Raw genomic sequence first — 11,915 nt, forward strand, 5'->3', positions numbered from 1 at the left:
GGTTTACAGTTATTAAGAGCTTTCACCTCTTTCCAAAAATCTGCCGTATTATTACACAGCATTTTCCTGGCCAAAGAATCTGCTCTCAGCATTTGCTCATTTTTAGTTATAAAGCGAACAGCGTACTTATATCTGGCATTCGCACATTTTTTCTGTTCAAATTCTGGGCCTTCACTACATGCTGACCAGTCTAATTTTACACTGGTAGCAATATTATTTCCAGTAGTTGCTGGCATTTGTTCCACATTCACAGTAAAACCAAAAGGTATATGATCTGACACAGTTACCTCATAACTAATAGTCATGTTTGCTAAAGCTGCATGTCCATCAGCTGTACAGATACAGTGGTCCAGCCATGATGTACTATGCCAGGCTTCACGTATGTATAGCTATCTGCAGGCAGTAACACTTTGGTAGACAAGATAAGATTATTAACTTGACAAAAGTGAGTTAAGTGTTTAGCAAACTGAGAACTGCTGTCTGTGAGATCAGCATTAAAATCACCCAAAACATATATGCTGTAAGTATCGTTGTCTTGAATAAATGCATTAATAAAAGCCAGCCTACTGAGGTATTCTTGCTCATTTTGACAAGATTCATAGGGAGTATAAATATTAAGAATGATAAAACTACTATTGTACACCAATACACCAGTCTACATCCAGTCTAATGGGCTTTATCACAGGGTCTATTTTTTTGTCCCAAAGCACAGCAACCCCTCCAGGTATTCTGCCTCTGACTATGGCTGTGCTGAGATCAGTTGTTGATTCCCCCACTCCCAAAAAACTTGCATTTAGACAGTTAAGTTTTCCCAGGTCCTGTTTGGACAACCATGTCTCCTGCAAGCATAAAATGTCACATTCTGCAAGCAGACTGTCCACAACAATCCGTCGAGCTTTGTCCCCTACACTCTGTCTCAAACGTAGACCACGACAGTTGTATGATAATATCCTAATAGACATCTTCATGTTAATACGTTGGTATCGCAGTTATCTCCCCTGCTGGATCCACTGAGCTTGGCACAACCGTACCGGGCTTACGAGGTTCATAAAAACGCCGGACCAGAGCCCCTTCAGGCCAGAGTTCAGGATTGTACATTTCACCTACATCATTACATTCAGCAGTAACCTTGAAAGAGTCGAACCCGCTACGTTTACTAGCAATTTTTTGACAGGTCACATCTCTTTTGAGTTTCTCTCTCAAATACAGAGCAAGAGTTTCTGCACCTACATCCAAATTTAGTGGCAAACACGCTCACCAATTTAGTTTGCACAGTTCTGATTGTACTCACAGCTCCAGTGCCGATAATCAATACAGGTCCAGGCCTCTTATTGTGTCCAGTGGTAGCAGCATGCATTCCTGAACCCGAATTAACCTTCTCCAGCTTGAGACGAGGCTTGCCATTTTTCACAACTTTACTCCATTGTGGGGAGCATGTAGAAAGCACTGTCTCAACAGGATCCTCCGTTGTTGCTGTAGTTTCCATATTACGACCTGACGCTGTCGTCGGAGCCCGATCTTGACCACATAGCAACATCTCCGGACAAAATGCTGACACTGTGCTTGTCCCAGTCCTTGAAGCAGCCAAAGCTCTGGCTTCCTGCCTTTCACGCGGGCCGCCTTTACGTGGACTCCCCCACCGCTCCTCTGCGTGTTTCCCCAGGGGAAAGTGGGAAGCGGCCCCCGACCCCTGAGCATTCAGCGTAACAGGCTCAGCCGGTACCTCAGGCCAACACTCAAGAGCAGTCACACGTTGGTCGACCTCCACAGCATTGGTCATAACTTGCTCGCAGACATCTGCCTGTAGTTTAACTACATGTTTTAAAGCACCCACCTCAGCACACAGCTGGTCCATTCGCCGTAGTAGACAACACACATCCATGCTGGAGTATGTAACAGGCAGCAAATCATCCAGGTGATGAGATACAAATCTTGGGATATTCTCCCCACACTCATTCAGCACTTTAAGACAGAGTTTAATATTGTTGGCGTCTTTATGCTGTCCTTTATATCCAACGCACCGCTGTGAGGTAGTGGGGCAGAGCTCAAACAAAACTTTCTTGGAGGCTTCAATCCCCTCGGATTCAAATGTGTTCGTGGCCAACAACACAATTTCATCCTGACTTAAAGTTTTGATTTTTACAGCAAGGAAATTAAGTAGCTCATCCTCTACAATTACCCTTCCATCAGTTGTTTAATATATCTCTGGTTTTAATCGTGACCGTTTGAAAGTCGGAGCTACGTCTGCACCACCACCTGCTACATCCGCCATCCAAGATCACCCAGAACTTTCATTTAGTTTAACAAAACTAAAATCCCAAACTTACTTGAATTTCTTCTTGCGGAGACGCCTTTTCATGGTCAATGACACTTCAGTTACATAGACCTCCGTGAAATGTGGTGCCATCACCTTTGTAACACCACCATCCCCCGCGCCGAGGTCCAATAGTCTGTCAGTCACCCAGTCTGGCTCGATCCGCATCAGCTGCTGGAACTGGTTCTTGGAAAACACGAACATAGAGCCGCGACCCAGAAACCTAAGAGGGAGCGCAAGTCAGGCAAAGATGGACTACAGGTGAAAGGAAGACTAGTGTGTAAAGAACTCACCCATTAATGGAGGTACGCGATACCAGCGGGCTGAGGACAGTTGAGACGAGAGAATAATAGATTTGGGTGAAGAGATACGTAGACTTCTCTTCACTCTGTTCCACAAAAGCCCTGGTGTCCGCATCCAGCTGGTTTTGGATAAACAGTGGCTGCAGTGATTCTTCCAGTTGGTCAGGGTTGCACCTGTACCACTACACAAGTTTTAGAGAAAATGTGAAATAATAAGGCACAGCTGAAAAGTACAGAAAACATACAGTTGCTGAATACAATCAAGTGAGCATTGAGTCACCGTCATACACATTCTGAGTTCTCATTCAACACCAACCCTGCTGAGTGAACATGCTGTAGCATGTTCTGAAGCACATTGTTCATTACAGTAAGATTATCATCAACAGTCAGTTTTTTCCTTTCAAGCACCACAACCATATTATTCGCCCCGTTTATAATTGCGCAACACTTACAAGTCATCCACCGATACAACCCCGTGTGATTTCTGATGTTTTCAATGTATACTTTATACATTTGCCTATACTGGTGAATATGCTGGGCATAACAAGATTTATGAAGAAGTTGTATATAAAATGAAGAAATGACCCGTTTTGCAAGTATATTTATGACTGTTAGTGCACCTACATTTTAAAGCAATGCAGTTCATATGTTTATAAAACTGTTGTATGTGTTGAAATAGCCAGATCTCCCTTTACAAAACAAAAACAGACATTTTTGATGTCAGTGACACTTGAGCTGATACATAAGCGCTATATATAAAAGTCACTTTGCCAAAAACGCACATATGTCTACATTGTGACAGGAATGTAGTTCGTGGCTCAAAATTACCCTGTCATACCCACGAGAAACTTCTTTGACATCCTGTTCACATATTATAGATCAGCAGCTTAAATACGGGCAATAATTTTTGAGCAAATGCCGGAAATCACTTTGGCAAACGATCACTTTTTAGTCCAACATCTGCACAATTGATTCCAACTTTTCAGTATGTCACAAAGCCTCGTTTTACCCTTTACAGAACCCCCGCAGTCGCGACAAGGACCATTCGCAGGTAACCTACCTTTGTAACGTCTATCGTATCCAGGTCGCTCAGCATGTTCACCAGGAGAGAGCGGACAACCGGATTTCGGATGTACTTCCCGGTCCACATCCTCTTGATTGAGAGCAGAAAGGCGACGTAACCTACGACCCACCCTACAAAGAGCAACTTCCTCAGCTGCAGAGGACACATAATGAATAAAGTCTTGAGCAGAAGAGATGACAGAAACCGAGAGAGAAGAGGCAAAGTGGCCAGAGTGCCGTGGTTAATATTAGATGGTGTTAAAGAGGCGAACAGCAGCCACTTGCAAAGCAGCACGCAGAGGCATGTGTCCGGTTACACGACGGCAAACTAACCTGCGGGGGCAAGCGGAGGATTCAACAAGGCCTGTTACCATGTACTTAATCCCACTGTCAGCTTATTACATTTAACTCAGTGCCATCTGTAGGGTCTCTGCCCAATATGACAACAAAAAGTCAATGCTTTGTCTTCTTTTGGCTTTATTGGAGGCGTTTAAACCGCTTATGCGCGCTTTACCGCCACCCTATGCTTAGGCGTGTCCATTAGACGTGCCAAACCTAAAAAACCCGTTTCCAGCACCTATCACCTCATTATTTAAAACTCAGCATTTATTTAACGCGCCCGTGAATCATTTCCTGCAATATGTAAAAGTTTTCCAGTAGTTTCCTCCCCAAACCACGGCTACATGACATCACCTGTTAGTGAAGTTCAATTTTTAAGCTTTGAGCCAGTGTTCGCTGTAGTCTTGGCACTGTGCAGCCAGGCGTGATGGAAGGCTTGATCTGACCGAGAAACAAGAGCATGCTCACTAGCTAACAAATGGCTGACCAATGAACAAACCCTGGATATGCTTCTGTACTATAAGACTAGAAATGTGTAAATGCACTGCATTTTATTCAACAGCCTGGAAGTAGAAACCAGTCTCAAATGGGAATGTTTAAAGAGGTCAGAGCAAGGGAACGTGGGGCCAGTTTTCCACAGACTCCTGGTATCCTGCAGTCTTTTGACAGAGTCACCCTCCGCCCATAAACAGGAGCATGTTTATGGTCTGATATAAAGGCTGTTCGACTCTAGGAATGTTTCCTCTAGAAATCTAGCAAGGTCTAAAAAAATAAAATAAATAAAAAAAATTTGTCGGTTACTTTCACCAATGAGCAAATATGTGAATTTTTCCAACCAAGCTAGCAGGCATCTAAATAGTACACAATTTTGTCCAAATACAGTTACTTCTGGATCAAAATCAAATGCACAACAACACAGTGGCTATTTCTGTCTTTTTTTAGTTGGCATTGATTATACGAAATATGAAGACAATGCAATGTTGCAAGGCCTCCGTTTCAGATAAGACTGCAAAAGCAAAATGGGGCACTGAAAGAATCTAAAGCAATATGGGACAATTTCATTTTTTAGAATTAAAACTTTAATGCCAACAATTCATCCACTGAACTAAAATGAGTCTCACGTTCCCTCTTGTGGCTTCTCAAACCCTATTAGAGTTTCAGCAATATACAATACACGAGAAGTCTTGCTGTGGGTAACAGACAGTGGAGAAACTTTGATTAACTGATTGAATCAACTTGGGCATCATGTCATAATTCATAAAATATGTGCAAAAAATTTTCTGCAAGAAAACACTCTTCACCAGATTACCTCTAAAATGCTAACGATGTAAAAAAAAAAAAAAGGGTCATTTAGCATCAGTTTGTCATTCTTCTGCAGTGGCTCAAAGTTGTGAGAAGCTTTACTTTAATTTCATTTGTCTTGCTGAGAGAAGCATCTCACAGAATTCTGTATAAAAGTCTGTCTAGACATTGTTTGAATTAGTTTTTATTACTTTAGGTTTCAAATAATTGAAACACAACTGCACCATGTCCTGTTTTGCTGCTCAGGAGAACGTTTCAAGCTTTGCATGGTTAGAACAGCCAGCAAGATGAGTCACATTCCTCAAATCAGTCTGCATGGTTCCCAGTGACTGACCTTGGAAATAAAGAGTTTGTTCATCTCTAGCCTGTTTCTTTCCCAAAGGGAATACTGCATGATAATCCTAACAAGGCCGTGCACACAAAAACAAATTCCACTAAGAATAGTTCAAATAGTGACATTGTGAAAGATATCCCAGATGAATTCACTCAGGGCTTTTAAAAACAAAGCTCAAAAGCAACCTTTTTGAATTTGATCTTCAAATGTCTCCTTTCCAAAGCTAAAAACTGCTGGAAGCTGTCACTCATTTACATTTATATCGTTTAGATAAAAAACGAAAATCTTATAAATAAAAATGTAACTAGAACCCAAGAGAAGTAGCAGTGGAAGCCTTCTTTGTTGTGAAAAAATGTTATATTTTAATTTTTATTAAAGACTATATTCTATATAACATTAAAGTATAGTACAATGTCACACTTAAATTAACAGAAAGGGAAGTGTGCACACCTTTCCTCGACATGGACAAACGCAACCAACAGGCTCTCTGGGAGACATTTCTACAGCAGTGAATGCCAAGGAATTACACGGACTTTGAAAACGCAGCATGTGTTACATACCCCGACGGCGCGCGAAGAGATGAGGCGTTACCTGCACCTACAGAAGTAAATGAATTTCAAAGTCTACTACTACAGCTATTTATTTCCGGGGCTAATGAGCAGAGAAAAAGTGGGCGTGGTTGACCGAACCTGCTGAAGACCACTTGATGCCTTTGACTTCTTATGTGATAATTTTTCTCGTCTTATTTTGACCTTATGCTTTATAACTTTCTAGCTCCTCTTTTCATCTCACAATTTGCCATTCTATCTTCCCATCTGCATGTTTTGTCTCATCACTTAGATTTTCCCCTCATAATTTTAAACAATTTGTCATACCTTCATTTTCTTTTCAGTTTTTCAAAACTCTCACCATTTACCTTTGTGATTTCATAATGATAGTTTTATTTTTAAAAACGCTGATCATTTTAGCTGATCCTTTTAACATGCAAGTCAAATCATGATAATTTCTATAAATCATGACTAACTTTTTTGGTTTTTAACATTTCTGGATTTGGTTTTTCTTTTTAATGGCCGAAATGGACTTTTATACAAGACTGTAAACGCGAGGTAACAGAAAATCGCGCTGCCTTGGATTTGACTAGGAGTAATGTTAGTAGCAGTGTTTCATCAGCAGATGTCGCTACTACATCACCGCTCTGCTAGCTCTCGCTCACTCTTCTCACCAGCAGGGTCCACTGAGGGAAATAAGCTTCTAACAAGACTTACTTAATACTGACTAAAAATGGTCTGAGGATTTAACTCACACTGCCATCACACAAACAGTCAAATTTAAATTCGTCAAGAAAAACAAAACAAACAAAAACAACTATGGCTAAAATAAGCAATTAAAGTATATAAATGGGGGAAATGGCTCCTTAGTAGCGAGAACTTTGCTTTGTAATAATAGTAATAATATTTAGTTTTCATAATTATTAATAAAAAACAACTTTTGTTTCAATATGATGGTCATACAGTAGGCTGGTTACTCACCTCCGTTAAGTTAACCAAACCGAAGAAGGACGCTAGATCGAGTTGTGTAATTTTCCCTTCATAATAAAATCATATAGAAGTGGAAGTCAGACAATCCAAGGGTTATTGCTCAGTGGCGTCAGAAACTGACGTTGAATTTTCCGGTCCGAACATAACTCTGTGCCATCTGATATTGAAAACAAGCAAAAAACAAAGGAAGTTTGACAAGCAAGAATCCAAGACTTGTTGCGCAACTTTACTTTGAAAGTTTCTACCAGAAGTTGTGTCAGTGTTCGCGGGTCTCTTAACGCTGTAAGTCCGTCTCGCGCTACCCTGAGCGCTCTTCTTGCTCGGTTGTGAGCTATCCTATTACACCGCCGTAGTTGAGCAGGTGAGAACCTTTTTCCCTTCTTTAAACCTGTTCATTGTGAACAGACTAAAAAGAGACGGACTCGGTTAATAGAAATACGACAGGATTATAGTAGGAAGGACGGTAGTTGGGACACCTTGATAGTTGAGATTGATAACTTGGCGAACTAGATTTGAACGATGAGAGCAGACGGCAGTCCCAATGAAATGCGTTCACAAGTCGCATGATCATGTTTTTTTCACTTACAGGCAAACAGCTGAAAATGTACGATAACTTTGAACGAGCTATTGGCGTTTTCCAGTAAATTTCCCTGGTCGGCAAGGACCTTGTTTTCATAAATCACCAACTTTCAGGGCTTTTTCCATCCATCTGTGCTTCACGGTGGTGGAAGAGGGTGTTATAGATTTGTGATGTTGATGTGATGCCGATGTTTTGATTTCATAAAGTTCTCAGTTTTTTGTATATTGCATTTGTCCGTTTGCTGCAGTGGGATGTAAATGAAATTGTCCCAGTGAAGAATAGAGGTTTGGTCTGCTTGCTATTGAGCTGAATATTGCAGAGAAAATTAGGTCTACAACATATACATGTAGTATATTAGACTATATTAGACTGAAGAATTTCTCGTACAGTGTAGTGCAACTCAAGGATTTGTCACTTATCACTTTGGTCATCCACGATCACCTACAGTGTAACCCTACTGAAGTAAGCTCTCTATCCACTTTAGGCCAACATGCCAATTTTGGCTTTCTTGTTTACATTCTGCATTGCTCATGTTAGTGATGGGCTGTGCAGTTGTTTCTGCGTGTAGAGGTGCATGGCTAGTTTTAAACCATGTGCATTGGCATCTATTGCTGGGCTACCCTGCTGCATCATCACCTAGAAGTCTGCAGCAGAATAGCTGAACTAGGTGGACATCGTGCCTGCAGAGCACTATTTCATCCAAGACAGCCTCCTCCAGACTCAGATTGTTTTGTTTTGCATACAGACAGAATCTAATTGGACACTGTTTGACTCTGTGAAAAACCCTGTTTAATCTGCCTCAGTGGTAAGTGTAGAAACCCAGGGAGGCTGTCTCTATGTTTCCCTGAGATCAATTGTATGGTCACTTTGTGTCCCCCTAGTCTGCACTTGCTAACCCGCACATCTGTGATTTTGAACAAATTGGTTCTGAAGTGGCTCAGCCTGCTGCTTTTTCTCAGAGAGAAAAACACAACTTTTTCTCCCAATAACGTAAGCTGGCAGAATGCCTGGCATTGCTTCACTGAAAAGATGCTTCCTCTTAAAGGTCAGGGGGATGTTATCAGTGAACGGAGACCATGTTGCTGCACGGGAAGAGTTGGAGATTAGTCGCACACTCCAGAGGGACCTGGCTTCCTGGATCAAAGAAAACAAACAAATGCTGGGTCAAGTTTAAGTCACTTGCTTATTCTTGACTGTATTTAACTACTGAAAATTTGCTTATTGATTTCTTGGAAGGGATTGCATTTTATTTGTCTGTTGAATTAGACAACTTTCTTCAATTAGAGCTTGATAATTGTTTTATATTAAAGGATATCAAATAATGGTGCCATTGTTTATTAGGTTTCACAAAATGCTTACTAACTTATCATGATACCTGTATAAGCTGAGCACTTTTAGCGCTTTTTTTAGTTTTCATTGATGTTTATCTGTTGTGCCACATCACTGGACTTTTATAGTCTCCAAAGAGGTAAATACATTTTCACACAAGTCATAATATTTCAACTAAGGCGAAAAAAATCCATCAGCTAGATTTCCCAGAGACCATGAATTCTCTCTTGATGTGATGAGCAGTTGGAAAAGGAGGACAATATTACTGATGCTGTTTGAGGGCCGCTCAGATTGTATCGTTCAGATCAGAATTTCTATAGAGACAGGAGAGACAAGGGTTTGGAGAAAAGTAAGTGTTGGTAGGTTCTCATGCTAAATTGGGAAAATATGTTGCTTTAACTCATTTCCAGCTACCTGTTCTACTCATCCTTGTATTACTGGCTGTTTGGGGTGAATAGCTGGTTTTCCAGTTTTACCTAATTCACGCATGTAATGAAAGGCAAAACTTTAAGCATGACTCAAAAGATTCCTATGCATCACCTTGCCTTGGACTGGTTTACTGTGGAGTTCATCACCCCCTACAAGGTTTGCCAAGCCCTCCACCTACAATAACCTACATCTCCAACAAGCCTTTAACAAACCTACAGCAGCCTCCAGCTACAGCAAGCCCTCCCATGACCTAGGCTCCTTGCTTGGTAAGGTGTTTCAGGCACGTTGAACTGGGAGGAGACCCTGAGGTTGAACTGGGAGGAGACCCTGAGGTAGACCTGGTTAGACTGGAAAAGATTATGTCTCTCAGCTAGCATGGCCCCATAGAAGCTGGAGCAGGTACCTGGGAGAGAGAAGTCTGGGCTTCTCTGCTCAGAATGCTGCATCTACAACCTGGAAATAGATAATAGGTGGAAAACGAAAACATGGATACAACTCTGGTGTAGACACTGCTTGACTTTGACAGTCTGTTTAGATGTAATGCATTCTCTGTGGCACTACCGTAAACATCTGTGTTATAAAACATCCATGATACGAGTCTGCTCATCCTCTTCTTCAGTGGTTCAGTGTCACTGGCTGGGGGAATCGGCCGACTGCTGATGGTTTCTACAGAACAATGTCAGAAAGCTGTTGATAATTGACCGTTTTTAATATGAAACGGTGCATTTTCTGGGACTGTGTGGTAATGCTCTTTTCACTGGCTGTATTTTTTTTAAAGTTACCGTGAACTCAAAGTGATTTCATTCTGTTCTTTCTTTCCTTTGCTTCTACTTGGCAGTGTCATGGCAGGTTGGGTTGCAGCTGCTTCCAGTTTGTCAAAAACAGACTGTGAACATTACGCTCAGTCCTGCGAGCAAGTAAAACTGCTACAGAGCTTACTGTAACTTCAAATCAAGGTCATCATCAGGAAGCCAAACAGCGATCAGAGATAATGGAAATAAACATTAGTGACAAGAGGAAGAAGACGTCCTTGACCACCTCACCTGATGCGCTGTTCCCTCTAGATGCTGCTCAGCCCTGCATTCACCCGCCTCACCTCATTGCTGGGATTTAGCAGCTACCTGTAGCTGAAAAGACAAGACAAAAAAGCCTTGGCGGCTGCCTGCGATCAGTTTGTGTGTCTGTGGTTAGGTCTGTAATCATGGGAAAAGAACAGGATCTGCTGGTGGCCGTGAAGAGTGGAGATCTCCTGCTGGCTCACAAGCTTCTCTCTAAAGTCAAGTGCAATAAAAGCAGTAAGTATGGAAAGGGTGGGGGGTTGCTTTTGTATGACTATTGTGTTTGTTCTTTGCTCAGGGCCTGGGAATATATATTGTTTACACTGTGAAATCCAACTGAGATAGCAATGGCAGAGTTCCTGCCATCAGTGTTGTTGCTTACTAAACCAAGTGGAGTCTCTTTGTGATAATCACAGGATCAAGTTCAGCAGCAGACCACAAAGCGTGGCCCTCCCTCTGGCATTTAGTTTGGGGACAATTTGAAACTAAGTGGATTCAAACTGCGGCACAACACGAGCTAATCTCCTAAATGCAGACCCCAGCAGCTCCTGCCTCTGGCTTTGTGGGGTTTACGGGGCTTTCTTTGAGTCTTATCTGCTTAGATTTGAATTGGCCGACAAGCAAGCTCTCTTTATAGTTGCATTGTTTTAAATGACAGGGTTCTCCCTTATCCACGTCTGGGGAGAGTAGAGGCCAAACAGACTGTGAAGCTGAAGCTGCCTCTGTTCATGGCGTTATCTGCTCTGGGCTTTCATCAGGATAGTTGGCTGTTCAGTGACAAGTGCTGGGAACAAAGCTGTGGCTGTCAGGAAAAAGCCTGTTATACACTTTGCACACTACACAGGCAGCGAGCATTGCTTTGTAGAGAATATTAAAAGTGATATTGTCTGTCTTTGTGCTGGTGTGTATTTCTGTTCATGAAAAACCAGCGACTGTTAGACTGGCTGAGGCAGTGCAGCAGGGGAAAGTGAATGAGTAATGTTCTCTGCTGTTTTCTAAACGACCAGCGAGGGTGGCCTGTAGCAAGTGCTGCATCTGTTATCAAAATGCAGCTTTGGAGCAAAATACAAAACCGTGGATGTTCATTTACATTTTTCTGTTTTTGCTATGAAGTATGAAATGGTTACATACAAGCAGCCCATGTAGGCTAAACTGTTAACCAGTCATTTCAAAGCAGCTACCCTGCAATGCTGAAATCAGTTCAGAATCAGAATCAGAATCAGAATCAGTTTATTGCCAAATGTTGAGCAGGTTTACAACATTAGGAAATTGCTGCGGTGCTTCAGTGCAAACATAGTGTCATAAATTGCGATTAAATAGACATGAAA

General features: G+C 41.8%; 2 protein-coding genes across 7 annotated transcripts in view; one reads left to right on the plus strand and one right to left on the minus strand.

The window, feature by feature from the left end:
- mettl9 (methyltransferase 9, His-X-His N1-histidine) overlaps positions 1-6,278 on the minus strand; it is an 8,739-nt gene extending 2,461 nt beyond the window's left edge. The window contains exons 1-4 of one of the 4 annotated variants that reach the window (XM_013913138.1): positions 6,214-6,278; positions 3,677-3,832; positions 2,608-2,798; positions 2,328-2,537 (exon numbers count right to left, since the gene is read on the minus strand). In XM_013913138.1, coding sequence (XP_013768592.1) covers positions 2,328-2,537; positions 2,608-2,798; positions 3,677-3,766 — 491 coding nt within the window. In that variant the 5' untranslated portion in view covers positions 3,767-3,832; positions 6,214-6,278. Of the gene's footprint in view, positions 1-2,327; positions 2,538-2,607; positions 2,799-3,676; positions 3,848-4,011; positions 4,145-6,213 lie in introns of those variants that run through there. The other 3 variants (XM_005721930.1, XM_013913141.1, XM_013913137.1) reach the window with 3 other exon arrangements.
- Positions 6,279-7,465: 1,187 nt separating this feature from the next.
- LOC102197420 (CASK interacting protein 2) overlaps positions 7,466-11,915 on the plus strand; it is a 52,479-nt gene continuing 48,029 nt past the window's right edge. For all 3 annotated transcript variants that reach the window (XM_005721931.1, XM_005721932.1, XM_005721933.1), the window contains exons 1-2: positions 7,466-7,552; positions 10,368-10,824. In XM_005721931.1, coding sequence (XP_005721988.1) covers positions 10,731-10,824 — 94 coding nt within the window. In that variant the 5' untranslated portion in view covers positions 7,466-7,552; positions 10,368-10,730. The remainder of the gene's footprint in view (positions 7,553-10,367; positions 10,825-11,915) is intronic.

This window comes from Pundamilia nyererei, unplaced genomic scaffold, assembly GCF_000239375.1.
Source record: "Pundamilia nyererei isolate P.nyererei 1_Seehausen unplaced genomic scaffold, PunNye1.0 scaffold00005, whole genome shotgun sequence".
Lineage (NCBI taxonomy): Eukaryota > Metazoa > Chordata > Actinopteri > Cichliformes > Cichlidae > Pundamilia > Pundamilia nyererei.